Here is an 18,248-nt window from a genome sequence, read left to right on the forward strand (position 1 = left end):
AGAGCATTTGGAAAGCCGCCCTGAACAGCTGCACCGATGTCAGAAATTCAGGTTAAAAATTCAGTCCCTCAGTTGCACTAGCCACATTTCCAGGGCTTACCGGTGGCTAATGTGGTCTTGATATTTGGGGCCAGATGATTGTCTGTTGGGCAGCAGGGGCTGTCCTGTGCACTGAAGGATGTTTAGCGGCACCCCGACCTCTACCTACAAGGTGCCGGTAGCACCCCCTAGTCACAACTGCCGTGGAGGCTGCCAAATGTCCCCAGAGGGGAAGAATCGCTCCTGGTTGAGAACCACTGCCTTGTGGCCACAGTTTTGGACAGTGCAGATATAGAATGTTTCTGTTATCACGGACAGTGCTGTTCTACTAAAATCTATAGCTATGTTTGGTTTGGGTCATTTATTATAGATTGTTTTTTGAGCTTTAGGGAGATCAGAATTCTTGTCTAAAGCCTTGGGAATCTGAGACACAGAAAGGTTTTGAGTGAGTTAAGATTCATAGCACATAAGTGTCAATGTAGAGTTCTGGATTTCCAGTTCATGCAGCCTAGAGGACAAACTTCTCATTTTCATTCAAACTTCTCATACTTCATTCTTCCTGTCTTCGTACACACAGTGGTGTCCACGGGGGAAGAGAGAGTCCTCAGAAATGGGAGTGGGCCAGTCCCGAGACTCTCAGAGAAGTCAGTTCCTAACTTCAACCCTGTGTGCTGTGGCTTTCCCAAAGCCCTGCCTCTAGGCTAGGGTTGGAGTGGTGCCTGGGACATCTGGTAGACCCACCCCTTGCTCAGTGAGAGGGCAGGTTCCTATCGGTTTGCCAGTTCTAGAAGTACAGAGAGATTGGGAACATTCTGGGGCCATGGAAGGCTGTAGTCCTGCAAAATTCCCTCTAGTTAGCTTTTAAATCCCCAGTATCTCTTCTGCCTGCCTCCCTAAAGTTGCCCACGGCAAAGCCTTTAATATAAAATGCTCAGAGGTTCTTTGTTGGAGATTTCAAGGAAGCAGAGAGTCCTGGAGACCTGTCTGTAGGAAGTCTGGGGAGTGAGGAGGAGTCTCTCCCAGGGTCGTGGCTTCGCTAGGGAAAGTCTGGAGGTGTCCCAGGGCCTGCAGAGGTGACCCAGGGGCTTTGACATGTCTGTCCCAGGGTCTTTTCTTCCTCATTAATCCTGTACACTTCCTACACCTCTGATGACTTCTTCAGTTGCTGATTTTATGCTCTCATTCCCCTGCTCCAAAGCCTTCAGTGGCTCACTGCTGCCCTTCCACTTTGGCAGCTTCTTAGTTTTGTACTCGAGGCCCATTTGTTTTATGTAGAGATCCCCTCTCTCCTTTGTAAGAGGAGAATCTAGTTTGTATGCCCATGAAAGTTTCGCTGGCACTGTGGTTCGCATAGTTGCTCTGTTGGGCCTGGGTGGGGTTGGGCAGGGGAGGCTTTGCTCAGTGCTCTTTGATGGTAAGTAGCTTGCTCAGGAAGAAGTTTTGTTTCTGGTGATACTTTATGGGCTTGGTAGCCTAGACAAGTACTTAAAGTCAGTATACAGCTCAAAAATCAGTGCTCTGGGAGCAGGCCAGAAAGAGTGGTGATAAAAGCTGACAAAGAATTACATGTATTATAAACCCTCAGATAACCTTGAGCTGTTGGTTCCGTGACACTGTGGGCCCAGTGAGCTGTGGGCGAGGTCAAAGGCCAGTGTTCTGAGAGGCCAGCTGTCGAGTTTAGCTTGAAATAAGCTAATGTGTAAACTAGCCTGGAGATCTTTGTAAATTGCCTCATCGTCCGTTCCAACTTCCGTTCAAACGAGTTAATTTTATTTCAAGAGTTTGGCGACCGGCTGCTATCTCATTGAACTGCTGATGTTCCCTTTTGGGAAACCAGCTTTCTTGAGTGCCACCATGGCAAAGGGCAAGGTATTTTTAAAGTGCCCATTTGGGGAAGAGGTTGCTTTGAGCGACAGTAGGGAAGGATGGAGACTCTGCCTGGCAGCAGGGCCGTCGCAGCTGCCATCCGCTCACTGACGCCCCGTCTCCCTTTGCTCCGCAGACCAACGAGTGGAACAAGAATGATGACCGGCTGCTGCAGGCCGTGGAGAATGGAGACGCGGAGAAGGTGGCTTCGCTGCTGGGCAAGAAGGGGGCCAGTGCCACCAAACAGGACAGCGAGGGCAAGACAGCGTAAGCTATAAAGATGGGTTTCTAACTGTGCCAGCTCTGGGTTCAGAAAGCATTCTCTGGGCTCTTTAGGATCCACAGGGGACCTCCACATGTGCCTTTAAGGGACTTTAGAAATGCTGTCCCCCTACCCATGTTAGCATGTGTAAGAGGATAAAAGATCCCAAATTACACACTGGGCTTTGCCTTGAGCAGCTGTATTTGTTCCCAGGTAGAACTGAAGATTTCCCCAGAGGAGAGAGCACCAGGATTGCACCCAATTGATAAGTGGGAAATGAATCTATCCTAGATTAGAAACAGTGTAGAAGAAAAGAGTGTTTTTTTTTCATAAGCCTCAAACCTTACTGCTTATATTACTATTTCTCTTTAAACCCCTTCCTTAACATGAGTAGTATAAATTTTGCTTTAAGATTTGCCATATGGGGTACTCTTGCTCACCATAATTAAAATTATTGGATTAAGTGTTTATTTATATGTGTCTGTCTGTTTGCATCCACCCTACTTTGGTTGGGTAATAGAACATTGACCTCAGAGACAAATAGAGTTCTAATCTGGACCCTGTCCCTTAGGAGTTTTGTAGTCCTTGAATCTCAGTTTGTTCTCTGTAAAACGGAGATTGGTGGTATTCAGCTGCTGAGTATTTATGTGTATAAAATAAGTCACTGACGTTGGTTGGGCACCCCCAGAAGCAGGCTTTTTGAGTCAAGAATCTGAGTGCAAGTAGTTTCTCTGGCCAGCAACCCCACGAAGTGCACAGTAGGGGAATGGAGCCTGTGGAGCACATTGTTGGCAGGGCACGGTCCACTGGAACTCATTTTCCCTGGGAACCTCTGGGACTCTGTTTAGACATAGAGCAGGGGTTGACCAACTGTGTCCCGCTGTCTGTCTTTGTAAATCAAGTTTTATTGGCATGCAGCCCAATCCATTATTGGTGATTGCTCACGGCTGCTTCTGCGCTGCAAAGGCTGATTAGAGCAGTCGGGACAAATGCTGTGTGGCCCACAAAGCCGAACATTGGAACTCTCTGGCTTTTTACAGAAACTGTTTAAAGTGTACCTCAGAGTTTCCCCACCCAGGGGGTATAAGGACAACGGGGTATCTGTTCCTCATCTCCCTTCCCTCCAAGGTTGGGGGCTGCTCTGAGGGGCCACATGCTTATGGCCAGAGCAAGTCCAAGAACACAACTATGGGCAGGGCACCCATAGCTGTAGACACTGTATGCGAGGAGCTGGCACAGCGCCCGGCCCATGGTGGGCACGTGATTAAACCCCTTCTCTTCCCTCCTCATCCCAGATGAGTCTCTCTCAAACCTGCCAGCTGTAGAATCACCAGGTGAGCTTTTGAAACATTTGGATGCCATGCCTGCCCCAGGTGTCTTGTATCATTTGCTCTGTGGAGAGGCCCAGGAGTCGAGACTTTTTAGTGTCCTGTGTAGGCTCAGCCAGAGAGAACCATCCTCTAGCAATGAGATTGACTCTGGATTGAAGGATGAGTAGAGGGAATAAAGGGCAAATTTTCAGGAGATTGGGCCTCACAGTTCAGCAGGTTGGCCCATGAAACCCTCTTTCTAACACTCGTTGGGTCCCACAGTGCAGACACCGACCCTGCTGTGTGAGGCACAGGACAGCTTAGGGGCGGAGCTCTGTCCGGGGCCTCAGCTGCTGTTCACCAAGGGCAGAGGGTGGCGATCCCTCTCAGATCAGAGTCTGGCCCGCTAGGAGCTGGGCTTGTTCTTTGCCGAAACCCCAGGCTGAGCGCCCTCCCCTGACCCCTGGCTTTGGTTTGACCTCACCTTTGCCGAGGCCTGCCTCTCGGGTGTGGGCCACGGGGCTGAAAGCCAGGGAAACTGGTGTTGGAAGGCAGGACTCTGGGTAATAGGCAGGCTTTGGTTGTTGGCTAATACTATGTTGCGCCATCTCAGCCTTTTGTAATTGTTAGTTCTTGTCCCTCTTGCACTGTAGATTGAAATTTCCTTGATAGAAGGGACTGTAACTTTGCTGCAATTACACCGTCTGGCCCGCTGCTTGGCCTGTTGTAGGTGCTTAGAAAGTATTTGCTGAATGAGGCGGTTCGCCTTTTCCCACAATGACACACGCAGAGTCAGTGCCATTGGAGTGGCAGTGGCAGAGGCCACACTTCTGTCCGGAGCTTTTCGGTAGTAGACATGGGCTTTGGGGCGGCTTCTTGCAGCACCACACAGCTTCCTTGGCTCCACTGCCCCCACCCCTGCCTGGTTTGCTGGCACCTGCACCAGGTGGCCTCTTGGAGCCGTGCCAGAGGAAGGGGAGGTAAGGTTTATGGTGGTTTTGTCCGAGACAGTAACCACTAAAATGAGAATAGAAAAGTTAGATGCGCAGCTTAGCCACGGTGGTGATCAGCGGAATAAATTGATACCTTTTGCTACTAAGGTATTTATTATGTCTAGAGTACATAGCCAGAGCATTATCTTCTGTCCTCTTTTCTTTGTATTGTGGTAAAAATCTATATAACATAAAATTCACCAGCTTACCCATAGTCAAGTATACATTTCAGTGGCATTAAACCCACTGATAGTGATGTTCAGCCATCGTCATTTTCTACTTCTGGAAATTTTTCTTCATACCAAAGGAAACCCTGTATCCACGGAGCAGCGACCCTCCCCAGCATCCCCGCCCCCTGGCAACCATGGATCTGCTTTTTGTCTCTGTGAATGTGCCTATTCTGGATGTTTCATATAAAGAGAATCATATAATATGGGGCCCTTTGTCCTTGGCCCCTTTCACTGAGCATGATGATTTCGAGGTTCCTCCTTGCAGCAGGAATTACTTCTTCATCTTACTCTCTTTGAACAGTGAAAGTTCACACAGCAGTTACACGAAAATCACCACTTCCACTTACAGATGAGAAAGTGAAGGCCCCTGTGGTGCAGCTTTGCCTATGGCAACCCGAGAACCAGTTAACTCATCTGCCTTTGCACGTGCTGGTCTGCCATTAGTTCCTTCAATGACACTTAGGCAGAAAGTCAGAATTATAGGAAAAAAGGAGAAAGAAGATCATTACATTTTCAGTGCTAGATTTTTCCATAACCAATCACCTGTTACCAGTTTTTCTGCTTGGAATATTCCTTTAGATGGTTAAAATTGTTAACTGATAACCACAAGAATTTAATTTTTAAAGGCACTACAGAATGGAATCTGTCTGGCTCATATTTTCTTTTGAATCGAAGGGTCTTCGCCTGCAGAACGGGAGGGGCTGTTGCTGGCATCGTGTGATGATAACGCAGGGCCAGGGGTTCCTTGTAACGGTGAGCCCCGGGCAGCGTTGGTCCCTTGGCTTGGGCCTTCTCCCCTTGGCAGGTCTGCACGTGTGTATTTGAGTTAGCCCAATCCGTGCGTTCCTGCCCAAGTGTACACATGTCTCCCTCACACTTGAAGGCATTTCTCAGGCTGTGCAGTCTTTCCTGTTCTTCCCACCTGCACTGGTTTGGTAGCACGGGAACTGGGGATTTCCTAGGGGTGGTCCCGAGTCCATGGCAGGCCAGCCCAGCACATCCCTTGGGCTGAAGCTCTTGGCCCCGCTGGCCAGGCATTTGACTGGTGTGCATATGCAATGCTTTGTTGCATATGCAGTGCTTTGTTGCATTTGTCTCCAAAGGGCAAGGCCAGCTCACACACTTGAAAGTTAGGTCCTTGATGGTCCTTGGCCTCATTCTCTGCCTGCTTGTTTGGGTTTACCCTTCGATTCATCCACTCCCATATCAAAATTAGGCTGGAGGCCTATTTCCTAGAGTTTTTCTGATAACCCATTTTGTAGTTTGCTCAGTAGCGCAGTGTTTGCCTGTTGCCTGACAACCTGGAGTTGTGATTTTAGCATTCAGGGGTCCCCTGCTGGCCCTGCCCTTACTTAGCTCAATGTTCCCTCACGCTTTCCTTCGGCAGGATATGGGGGCTGTGTGCTCCCTGCCCTCCCCTCTTGTGAGGACGTCCAGATGTTTGCCCAGCTTCTCTGTCCTGTCCAGGATGCCTTCCTCTCTGATGTTCCCAGTCCTTTTGTGATGTTTCTCCTCTTTGAACTACAATGATCGTAATTTAGAATTTCATGTATTTTCATACATTGACAGGAGCAACAACAGAAAAGACTCAACAGCTTAAGCAAACTCTTTGTTTTCTGATAGACTTAAAATCCCTTACAACCCAGTAAGCTTGCTGAGGCCAAGGCTCGTGTGATTTTCGTAGTTGTGCTGGCCTTTCCCACTCTCCCGAGCACAGAGGAGGCTTTGGTTAGTGTGTGGGAGGGACTTCCAGGGTGGTTCTCATGGAGAAAACACTCCCCTTGCTGGCAAAATATCCTGGATAAAATCACTGGGGGTGGATTAACTCGGGGTTCAAGAGGAAAAGAGCTATCCTGGTGAATGTCACAGCCAGACACGGCTCTCCCAGCTTCCAGTGGAATTTAAATAGAAAAATAATGCAGCCTTTACTACCTAAATACCAGACGACCCAAAAGTCCCACGAAGGAGGCGGCAAAGGCAGCCCCCTCAGCAGACATTCTGCAGAAGCCTCCCAGCCCAAGGTCAATGACCAGATGGGTGGTTTGGTAATTCTTTATATATTTTCCTTCCTTGCTGTAATATTTCCTTAAGGAATAGATAAGAACTTTGTCTGAAAGTTTTCTCCCTCTAAAACTGATCAAAGAGGAGTTAAAAAAAAGAGTGGAAGCAATCAAATGACTGGAATTCATTTAGGAAAGAGTCAAGGAAGGGCGGTGTCTTAGGGTCGAAAGCGAACAGAGCAGAGCTGGGCAGAAAGCGAGAGCTGCGGCCCGTGTGTAGTCCAGGCGTGGCTCCCGCTGCCCGCCCGTTCTCGCGCCCCGGTGGCTGCGAGGGAGTCAGCGAGGGAGTCGGCGGATGCCCTGGCCCCCGCCTCTTGCCACGGAGCAGGCTAATTGTTTCAAGATGGTTTCCCCTGCCTTTGGTGTGCGTTTAATTAAAGTTATGTGTGTTTGTCTTAGGAGCAACCAGACTAAATAAAATCGCTGCCGGGACTATAGTACGTGCAGAAATCCCCCCCAGGCACGTATGGACAGACAGATAGATAGATAGAAGCTGTGCACATAGCCCACATTTCAGAAACCTGATCTTTTTGGCTTGGAAAGCAAGAACCTGTGAAAGTATTTTTAGATGACTCCATGGACCTTAAATATAAAATAGGGTAGGTAATCCTTGAATTCTGCAAATCAAATGATAAGGGGTTTTTCTGGCTGGGGGCTTACTGCACTTGGTCTCTTGTTGTTTTCTCAGAATAGGGATATATTAGATATTTTATAGCAGTAGTTTAGTCTTGGAAATCAAATCAGTTTTGCTGCCAAATTAATTTACCTAAAACCACTACAGACTTTATGTGTAATCGCAGCCTTTTATGTATAATTGCAGCATCCTTCCCTGCAAAATCCCCTTCCAGGCAAAATCAGCCTGTGTTTCCTAAAAGCTGCTGATATTTGACAGAGAGATAAACTGAAGGATATAATTGCTGTCAGGCATAGCCGCTCTGGTTTTGGCCACAGAGATCTTTGGAGGTACTAGAACCCCTGCTCCCACCTTACCCATGGGCCCCAATGTTTCATTTCATTCATCTGCCAGTTGGGAGGTACTCCCCATGCCTGAAATGTTCCAAACCATATTGTAAGCTCATACAAACTAAGAAAAACTAGTGTCCCTCTCTTTGAGGCGCATCGCATCCGGCTGAGAGGCAGGAGCAGCGAAAGTGGTGGAGGATACTTTAATGCTCAACTATAAAATAATTAACTGTAAAGAGTTCAAGGTGGGGAGAGAGGGTGGCGCACTGGAGCAGCCGAGAACCGCTTCCTGCCGGCGCTGTGCTGCGAGGCGGCCCTGAGGAACGGATCGGGCGGGTTGGGCTGGTCACGGGAAAAGGGCAGTGTTAGTGCCGGTCACAGCAAGAGGCTGTCCCCAGCGGAAAAGAAAAACAGCAACACCATGGCCGTTATTTCCTTTTCTTCTTCAAGAGCTTCTCTTTGCAGTTCAAGTTCAGGGCCCCCCTGGACACTAGATCCGTGGTTTTCAACTTGACTCCCATTAGAATCACTTGGACAGTCTCAGAAAATGCTGGGTGTCGCCCTCAGAGATGCCTGTGTGATTAGCATGGGGTGCGGTCTGAGCATGGGAACCAGTGCTCTAGACTCTCCGCAGAGAGACCCCCGGTTTCCCAGTCCAAAGCTTCCCAGCAGGTTCCACCCCAGGACGGCAGCAGGTGGGCTGAGGGCGGCCCAGGGCGCCTGTGTGTGTGATGCTTGTGCGCAAAATACAATTGAAATGGAAGGTAAATCTGGTTTAAAGTCAATGATGTTAAAGTAATATAATTCATGAGCTTTTTATTATTTTTTTCATGAGCTCTTCAAAGGGAAATAGTGTTATATGTTAAAGCTGAACAGACCTTAGTACAAAATTGTGCTTCAGAGGGGGATGACTTGTAACCACAGAGATGGTACAAATGGCTGAGAATTAGTTGGAAAGTGAGAACTACACGATAAAACATTGGTGGGATTGCGGGATTTTTCATTTTGAAACTTTCCAAAGCTGGATGGAGAGTATTGAGAAGGAAGGATTTTTGGACACTCGAACGGGTCGCTGTTGTTCAGCATTGAAGCTGCCTGGCTTTCCCTCCCTCCGGTCCTCTGGCCATGACCCCCGCTGGCTGGACCTGCTCCCGCATGCAGAGGTCGGGAGAGCCTGGGAAATGTCCTAGTCCGTTGTGTGGGAGAGCGAGCAGGGGCGGATGGGCGTGGGTCTCGGCACACGCAGGCGGTGACCTCCCCTCAGCCTCACTCCCACCTGGGCCAGGAGGTGCTCACGCTGGCAGCAGCCAGGAGGCAGTTCAGGGGTGGAGGCACACAAGGTCACTTAGCACGTGGCTGCTCTTTAGAAACACGCTGTCCTCCCCAGGAGCCCTGAGATTCACGCCTCCCAAAATAACCCGCCACCACCGGCCATCCCACCGAGTCCTGCGTATCATTCAAGGCCCAGCTTGCCGTCTCTCTCCCGACACCCTTTCTAATTTCCAGAGTGATGGAGTTCATTCTTGCCACTGCCATTTCCACCGTCTGGGGTTTGATGGGTCTTAGTCACCCATGTCCTATATCATCCCTGTTATTAGACTCTCAGGATCAGAGTTCAATCTCACCCAAGTAATAAGAAAGGAATTGTTATGAATCATGTTAATGCTGAGTGCCCCAGTGCTGGGCTTGGGGCTTTCCTATGTGTCAGGCATTCAATAAATATCTTAGGTTGTGCTTTCCTTCATTTTAAAGGCCTGTCAGTTTCCCTTTGGTATTTCTCATCTGATGCTCTCAGTCACCCTGAGTGATTCGTGAAGGACAAAGTGTGGATTCACAAGGTTCAGAAATTAATACAAATCACCTGTTCTCTGCCCTGGGGACTAAGGTCTGGGGGTCTTCCCTGACTATAAGAGACAAACCGTTTGCCTTCATGGAGAGTTCCCGATGCCCAAGTGCTATTTCCAGATCACATTTATGAAACCAAACAATCCTGAAGCCAACACTCTGCTTAAATGTCATGGGGTTTCTTTAGCTCTGAATATGCAATCTTTCATCCCTGTCTCCTCCATGCTGTCCCCAGGAGATCTCTGTCCCCAGAAAAAGGCCCTGCTGATTCTGTCAGCCCATTGTGAGCACTTCAAGGACCGTGATCCCATTTTTGCAGCCTTTGCTGTCTTTTAGGCCGCCCACCTTGGATGATATCTATCTGGAACATTCAGCAGGAAAAGGCCACCGGTGCTCTCATTTCTCAAACTTTCTGCCACATCGGTGCCTCACAGAGACAGAGATGGGACTTTCCATGGCCCCTGCTCTTGAAGCATCTGAAAACCCAGCAGCCACAGTTCTCCACTGCCGAGGGGCCTTCTTCCTGGGCTGGGTGGGTTAGTCGTCTTTCTGCCAGTCAGATTCTGGCAGAACAGAATCTGGTTGTTCAAGGCTTTAATAACTGGGAGATATTAGACAGTAAGTACTGCTTTCCTTACCCTTGGATTATAATCAGGTAGGAATCCAGATCCTTCAGGATTAAGGGTTGTCCTACTGAAATATTTGGCCCTCCTTCTGGCTCAGGACCTCATTAGAGTGTAGGTACTGCAGCAAATAAGTGCCATAAAACAATCAGTAGGCTGGGTTGGAAGCAAAGACTTTGAGAACTGACAAAGGCTGCAGTGATCACATGGACAGATGAGTAAACCGAGGCCACTGAATTCCAGTAACTTCGTCGTCACATACTTGGGGATGGCAGAGCTGAGACCAAAACGAAAGAAAACCAACTTTTAGTCGGCACCTCTCCCTGCTGTGCCAGTGGGCCTGAAGATTGAACCTGTATCAGAATCACCTGGGTGATTCTGGGGGCTTGTTGGAATGGATTGCTGGGCTCTACGTAGACCCTGACCTGGGCTGGAGCCTGAGAACTTGCATTTCTCACAAGTCCCGCACTGATGCTGATGCTGCCAGGCTGGGGACCGCACTTGGAGAACTGCTGTAGGATGTTGGGAAGCGACGTGAAGCTTCCGATGACATAGAGGACACAGCTGGCCTCTTAAGAACTTCTCTTAGAGCCTGGCAAAAACATGGTTCTACCAGTTTCTGGGTGTGCCCTGGTTTAAGGAAACACAAAATAGAAACGTCACATTAAAAAAAAGCAAATTCGAAATGAAGGATTTGCATTATCCAGAAAAAAATCTAGGAAAATTGTAACAAGCAAGACAAGTTCTCTCTCCGTCCTTGGGGGATGTGCTGGCGGTCCAGCGGGGCATGCGGGCAAGAAACACACTCCGCTTGCACGTAACGTCAGGTACGTGGAAGACCATGCAGAGGCCACGGGCCTCTCTGCGTAGGCGTGGGAAAGGAAGGCCCCTCGGAGCGGACTCCTGCGCTGGGAGCCGGGCCCTGAGTGGATTGCAGTACCGAGCCGTGCACTCTCCTGGGGGGAGGAACAGCAAGGCAAAGATGTAGCGGCGGGGAGGGTGTTTGATGTGAATGGAGAAAGCCGGAAGGTGAGGTCAGACGGCAGCCTGAGGGCCGCAGGGACTTCGGGTTAAATCCTAATTCTTAGTACCTAATTTCCCGGATTTGTTTTAACATGATTTAATGTCATTTTTTCTCCTCCAGAAAGCTGTCTTATAAAAGGAATGCAATTGAAGTATAGGAGGTTTTAGGTGTCTGGGAAATGCTGGGGCACTTAAGGGATTATGGAAAGCTGGTGATTGGCACGAAGTATTTCGGAGTCCTCCAGACCCTAGTGACCCTAGGCTCTTGGAAAAGAAGGTCTTCTATGAGGGCAGCAGGGAGACATAGGTACCCTCAGGGGACACTGCTCCTCAGGTTGGAGCAGTGAATTCAAGTCCTGATCTTTCACATACATTCTGGCTTCTCTGAGCCTCAGTGTCTCCATCTGTGAAAGGAGGAGGTTAGACTAGTTTATCCTTCCAGAACTTTCTGTGACTCTGGGAATCTGGGTGTGGTGGCCCTGGTGAGGGTGGGTGTGGGTGTGGTGGCTCGCTCGATTCGGGGGGTGCCACCGGGCGCAGAGGCAATGGCAGGAATGGGACGCGCCGCCATGGCACCAGCCAGTTGCGTGTCTGATGTTACTGCCACGAGTGGAGTGAAGGTGGTAAGGAAGGGTTCGGTTTGAGTGAAATTTCTGTGAATGAATATGGCCTAAAAAAATCAGTGGCTTTTCAAAGTAGCCTGTGAGCCTGTACTTCCTCCAACTCTTATGTTGCAGCGGACAATCTGAAACCAGAGAATTGTTTGTTATTACTCTCAAAGCTGGAAGGAGCTTTCCAGTCCATCATTCATGGGCTCTTGAAGAGCAACAGTTCAGGTCCCCTTCAGGTTAAGAGCCTTGAGAAATATCCCAGCTTTGTCTCAGAGTATTTATTTCAGGAAGGTTTGCACAACTCGCTGAGCAGTTTGGTAGGAAATGAAACCTCTGTTGCAGGCTGTGTTTGCTTCAGCACTTGGATTCCATTCCTGTCCAGTTGAGAGCCCTGGCAACCTTCTTCTGCCCCAGCGAGAAGCCAGTGTTTGCATTTTGGCCAAAGGCTTTCATTTTTTTTTAGTTTAAACTTTGTTTTTTAAAGAGCAGCCCAGTCAGTAAGTTGTATTATATGGCAACTGCAGAGCCATTTAACAAGCATTGCATTTGCTCAGCATGGGGGCGAAGGGCCAGCTCTGCAGGCATGATGCCTCGGTCAGAACCCAGGCTCCCCAGCTTATTCTGGGACTTGACACACGTTGCTAAATGTCTCTGTGCCTCAGTTTCCTCCTCTGTAAAATGGGGATGATAACAGTGACCCCTCCCATAGGTTTGTTGGGGTTGTAATGAGTTCAGACAGAGCTAGTGCATTGTGTTTTAATAGATATGCTGCTATTCTTATTGATGATGATGTTTAATTTCCTTGAACATGATTTAGAGATGAGGGAGCCTGGGCCACGGCGGGCTAACAACAAGGCAAGAGACCCAGCTGTGGTACCCGGGCTTCCTAGGCAGCTCACCCTTCCTCTGCTAGTTCCTCTGCGGTCCCTCCAGCTGCCACCCAGCTGCTGTTGCAGGCTACCAGGAACATCAGTGAGCTGACCTTCTCTAAGGGGTGGGAGCAGGGTGGGGAAATGGGGAGCCACCCAACTCTTAAGTGCAGAAATCTTGGGGACTTTCCCAGTGACAGTGAAGCAGAGAAATCGCAAATATCAATACGCAGCGAAGGCATCAAAGGGGCATTCTGCCGATTTGCAGGCTGCTCCCTTTGTGCCTTTTGGGTCTTGCTGTGGAAGGGCCCAGCTGAGCCTTGTAAAAAGAGTGAGACATTCATTGTAATGCATCTTAAAACAGCGTGGATCCCTCTTTTGTGGAACGTAGCTGTAGCTGTGAGATTGTTTTTAAGGCCAAGGGGATTATGTTTTCAAAAGACCTTCGAAACAATGGGAGGCTTGGTGAGAATGTTGGCTGCCAGGGTCTTAACCTGTCATCCACTTGTCATCTTCGAGGAGCGAAGAGTGAAGAGCGGGCTTCCCAAACGTTCACGTCCATGTGAATCAGCTGGGAAGCTCCTCAGACGCAGCCTTTGATTCCATAACTATAGGGTGGGGACTGAGAGCCTGCGTTTCGAGTAAGCTCCTGGTCCACAGACCACCCTTTGAGGGGGCCAGACTTCAGCCATCAGAGTGCTGGCACTTGAAGAACAGGAGGGTCTGGAGAGCCCCTGTGCTCCGTCTCTGGACAGTCACCAGTGTCCCTGCCTCCGGACCTGGGGCTGGAGGGTGGAGGAAAGGTTTGTATACCCCTCCCCCCTCCACTGAATAACTGACCTGTCTAATGCCATCAAAATCTCTCATGAGATGACATAGCTGTGTAGACTCCAGAGTGACACTTCTTGTCTTTAAAAGGAAAGGCCACACTTTTAAACTTAGGGGTAAAAGCCCACATAGAAACAAAGCCAGAGATGTCCTAAGTTTGTTTTCGCTTCACTCCTGTACGTTTTTCTAAGGGAAAATTTCAGCTGATGATTCGCCAGAATAACCTCAAAGAGCTCATTAAGAAAGACTCAAAACATGTCACCTCTGGAAAATTTAGGTTGTAATTGAAATTCTCGTCTCTTAAATTAAAATCTGCCAGACAATAATGAGTCCTGGCTGCAGTGTGAAGAAATTGGAGCCCTCCTACGTTGTTTCTGGGTATTTACCCACAGAACTGAAAACATGCAACACTTGTACATCAGTGTTCTAGCAACATTCCTCATAATAACCAAAAAGTACAAACAATCCAAGTGACCATAACCAAGGAATGGGTAAACAAAATGTGGTATAGCTATACAATGGAATGTTTTTAAGGAAACAATGAAGTATGATCCATGCTATAACGTGGATGAGCCTTGAAAACATGCCAAACGAAAGAAGCCAGACACAAAAGACCACGTATTGTATGATGCCATCTTTATGAAATGCCCAGGATAGGCAAATCCACGGAGACAGAAAGTCGATTAGGAATTGCCAGGGGCTGGGGTGCCGTGGGGATAGGAGGGATGGAGATGGGTATAGGTTTTGTATTTTATGGTGATGAAAATGATCTGGAGCAAGACAGTGCTGCTGGTTGGACAACTTTGTGAATATACTAAAAATAACTGAATTGTACATTCTAAAGTGGTGAATTTTATGGTATGTGAATTCTGTCAATAAAAAGATTAAAATCTGCTCATGTTTCTTCATTCTTTGTTTAATTTGTTTTAATAGAATTCTATGTCAGCATTATGTTTGTTTTTAGCGGTTAATCAGGGTGTCGCAAACCGGCACCATTGACATTGGTGGACCGGGTGGGTAATTGTTCGTTGTGGGGAGCCCTTCTGTGCCGTCTAGGGTGTTCGGCAGCCTCTCTGGCCTCCGTCCTTTAAATGCCAGTGAATGCCCCACCTCCGTCCCTTGAATAATCAAACATATCTCCAGGCATCGGTCAGATATGCAGGAGGAGGGCAGCAAACTCACCCCCAGCTGCAAACCACAGGCTTATCTGTCGTCTCCCTACTGAAAGCCGAGATCCCTGAGGGCAGGGGGTTTGTTCTGCCCACCGCGTATTTTCAGGGCTTTAGATCTGCGTCTGGCCCAGCAGTGCCCTAGTCTCAGAATACACACACAAGTGGATGGGTATATTTAGCCATAGCAGTCCTTATAACAATATACAACTGTAGGAATAGCCACTCTCCCGTACTTTGGTTAGTTTGAATACCCTAGAAATAACATTGTCAAGAATATTCTCTTTGTGTTGGTTGGGGGGCTGTTCATCACCTACCGCGTTGCCTCCCCCGTCTCCTCCCAGGCTGCAGACTCTTTGTAAAGGCGTGTTCTTTCACTGGTTATCTAGGACAAAGACCGTTGGAGGCCACCAGCCATGCTCTTTATTAGTTGTTGCTGACCTGGGACACCATCTGCTGCCTAAGCCTGAGGTAGCCTCACAGATGCCCGTCTGCCATGCACACGGGGGTGGCCCCGGCCCATCCGTCCCCCGGACTGCCACCTACTGAGGATGCCTACATTTATCAGTCACTGCTTAAGAAAGGAAACCTGCTCACTGACATCTGCAAATGCACGCTCTGTCACTGATTAACCATGTTTTTTCCACCCAACAAAACCCAACTTTCCACTTGAGTGTCTTATTAAAAGTTGGCTGTGCTTCCTGTTCGTCTTCAGAGGCTAAATGTTAATGACTTGCTGCTGCCAAGACCTGCTTTGGGGATTATCGCTTATGTGAGAGGTGCCAGAATGTTAGTGGCTCAAGTGTGGGCTGTAGACAAGGCTTGGATGGTTTTTTGTCTGCAACTGTCTGCAACTTTGTTCCTGAGCTTCCCTTCAATGGCAGAGCACAGAGCTGTTTTTCCTTCCTCCCTCCCTCCCCTCCTCCCTCCCTCCCTCCCTCCCTCCTCCCTCCCTCCCTCCCTCCCTCCCTCCCTCCCTCCTCCCTCCCTTCCTCCCTCCCTCCTTCCCTCCCTCCCTCCCTCCCTCCACTCTTTACTTCTCAAGCAGTGGTGATTCAGATTCAGCTTCTGCCAGCCTGACTTCTGAACACTAAGACAAAGTCCAACATGTCCCAGACTCTGTCTTGCCTTGTGTTGGTGAGGCTATAATAATTGGTGGCAGTTCTTTTTTTTTAGTGTTTCTACATGCTTGACATATCTTATTTAGAGCTTTTCTATATATCTCAGTTGTTCCTCACAGTCCATTTTACAGATGAAGTTGAGGTACAGAGCGCTTTCGCCCCAGATCACACACTAATAAGTGGCAAAGTGCAGATTCAAACCCAGATAGGCTGAGCCCTTAAAGATTCTGTGTATTACCTCCCTGATCTTAGGCTTCTTGTTATATCGTCTCATCTGACATATTTGTCCCTCTAAGTTTTAACAGAGCTATAATGTTTAAAGTTTTGTTTAATTTTTTAAAATATTGGATATTAGGAATACAGATCAGATTTTTTTTTAATATAACTAAGGTTAAAATGTTAAAATGACTGGATATCCAAATTAAATATGAACAGAAAACGAACAATGTAATTTTCCCTCCTTGTGCTTTTGTACAATGGCATTTACTACACTCATGATGAAGAGCTGCTTCTAGGCAAAGGGATGGGCAGTGAGTGAGAAAGAAGACTGGGCTCTGTCTTGCCACAGCATTCTCTCTGAGGACGGTTCCCCAGTGACACGGCTTATTTTGATGGCAGTAAGTTGCTGTTCAAGAATAAGCAAACTAGATGGAACTTGGACGTGCTCCTCTAATACAAGAAAAAAAAAACCCACAAGCAACAAGTTCATAGACACAGAGAACAGTATGGTGATTACCAGAGGGAGAGGGTAGGGAAAAGTAGAAGAGGGTTCACAGGGGATAAATGGAGATGGAAGGAAACTTGACTTCGGGAGTGAGCACACAATACAATATACAGATGCTATATTATAGCATTGCAAACCTGAAACCTATATAATTTTATTAAGCAATGTCACCCCAATAAACTTGATACAAATTTTAAGAAGAAGAAGAAAAAAGCCTTAAGACAAAGCTAAATCAGTACACTGACCGTTTTGGTTCTCTTCTAAGTGGCAGTTTATTTAGCAAACTGAGGTTGTAAACACTATGTTCCACGGTCAGTACTAAAATCATTTTTGATGTACCACAGCTTTTTTTTTCCTTTTTTTTAAAATTCGCTCATCTACTAAAGGGCACTTGGGCTGCTTCCATATCTTGGATATTGTAAATGAAGCTGCAGTGAACATAGGGGTGATTTTTGGACTAAAATTTTATGGCAATGATGTATTATTAGGTAAATGATAGGATATTTTAAGGAGTTAATCAGAGTGATTAGTAGATACTAAAATAACTATATGTCTTAATAGTTACTCTTTCTTATTCTGTATTTTCTCTTTCTAAACCTTGCCTATAGATTTGTTATGGTGGAATATATTGTGGAGTATTATACATAGTATGTGCTTTATGGAGTTGTATATATACACATTTATAGATAGAATATATAATGCAGTATATGGTATAGAAGATTTTACTTAAACCATCTATTCTAATTCATTACCCAAGAACCCTTGTTATTCCACGGGATATGCTGATAGAACTTACATAGGGTCTCCCAGTGTCTCCACATGTGTGTTGTGGATGGGGTGTTGGTTATTCTTTCAAGACCAAATTGACAGTCTAAAATCTGAATTTTATCATCTTTATCACATAGTAGAACATTCTAAACTGAGTGCTGTCATTTAAGTCAGTGGTTTTTCTTGTGCTTGGAGAGATGTATTCTTGAACCTTTTTAATTGGTTCCTCTTTTGGCCTAAGACTATATCAGAAACCTTTTTTGAAATCACTCATAATCGATATTCCATACATTGTCATTAAAGTCATACGGCACATTCTCCCATCAAAGCAGTTTAACTAAAATGCCCAAGTATTGTAAATAATCAACTCTATTGAATGAGCAGTTGGCCCATTTTTCTCAAAGCCTGGCTTTGCCTTTATAAATATTTAACAAATACTAGATCCACAGGAGCCTAATGGTGGGCTTGAACCTGGCTGGGAAGGCTGCCCAGGAAGCCAACAGTGGGAGCCTCTTCCCACCTGACAGTGCAGCGGGGCCACACCCGCCCAGGGAGAGTGGGCTCCTGGGTTCACACACTGCGCTGTGGAGCAGATGCGGCCGCTGCCAGCAGGGGGGTGGGGTTGGCGTGCGGGGGTGCGGATCATACCCAGAACACGTATCCCACCCTCCTGTCTCTTGTGTCTCCCATTGGTTGAACCCAGCCAGAAGCCGAAGGACTAGGCAGCCCATCGGGTGCGGTCCATTAGAGGGAGGCCTGCCCCCTGGGCCACAGGCCCCAGAGATGAAGGTGGAGGGTAAGGCCAGGAGGGCAGGCAGAAAGCACAGCCTTGGCCAAGATTCCCGGGAGCCAGCTCCAGTACCATGTTTCTTGGCTGTGCGCCCCTTTCCCAGAAATGCACGCTCAGGGGGAAGGGACGATGAGGCGTAGTGAGTTCCTTGTCTG

At 47.7% G+C, this 18,248-nt stretch overlaps 1 protein-coding gene across 5 annotated transcripts in view; it reads left to right on the forward strand.

Annotated features, from left to right (window-relative positions):
* The window catches only part of RAI14 (retinoic acid induced 14), a 127,063-nt gene that overhangs the window by 75,119 nt on the left and 33,696 nt on the right, over positions 1-18,248 (forward strand). For 4 of the 5 annotated variants that reach the window (XM_054583924.1, XM_054583925.1, XM_054583927.1 and 1 more), the window contains exons 1-2: positions 1,785-1,908; positions 2,042-2,172. In XM_054583924.1, the coding sequence (XP_054439899.1) occupies positions 1,855-1,908; positions 2,042-2,172 (185 nt within the window). In that variant the 5' untranslated portion in view covers positions 1,785-1,854. Of the gene's footprint in view, positions 1-1,784; positions 1,909-2,041; positions 2,173-18,248 lie in introns of those variants that run through there. The other variant, XM_054583926.1, reaches the window with a different exon arrangement.

Source organism: Pteronotus mesoamericanus, unplaced genomic scaffold (genome assembly GCF_021234165.1).
Source record: "Pteronotus mesoamericanus isolate MK-2021 breed Mesoamerican mustached bat unplaced genomic scaffold, CSHL_Meso_final contig_75, whole genome shotgun sequence".
Taxonomy (NCBI): Eukaryota; Metazoa; Chordata; class Mammalia; order Chiroptera; family Mormoopidae; genus Pteronotus; species Pteronotus mesoamericanus.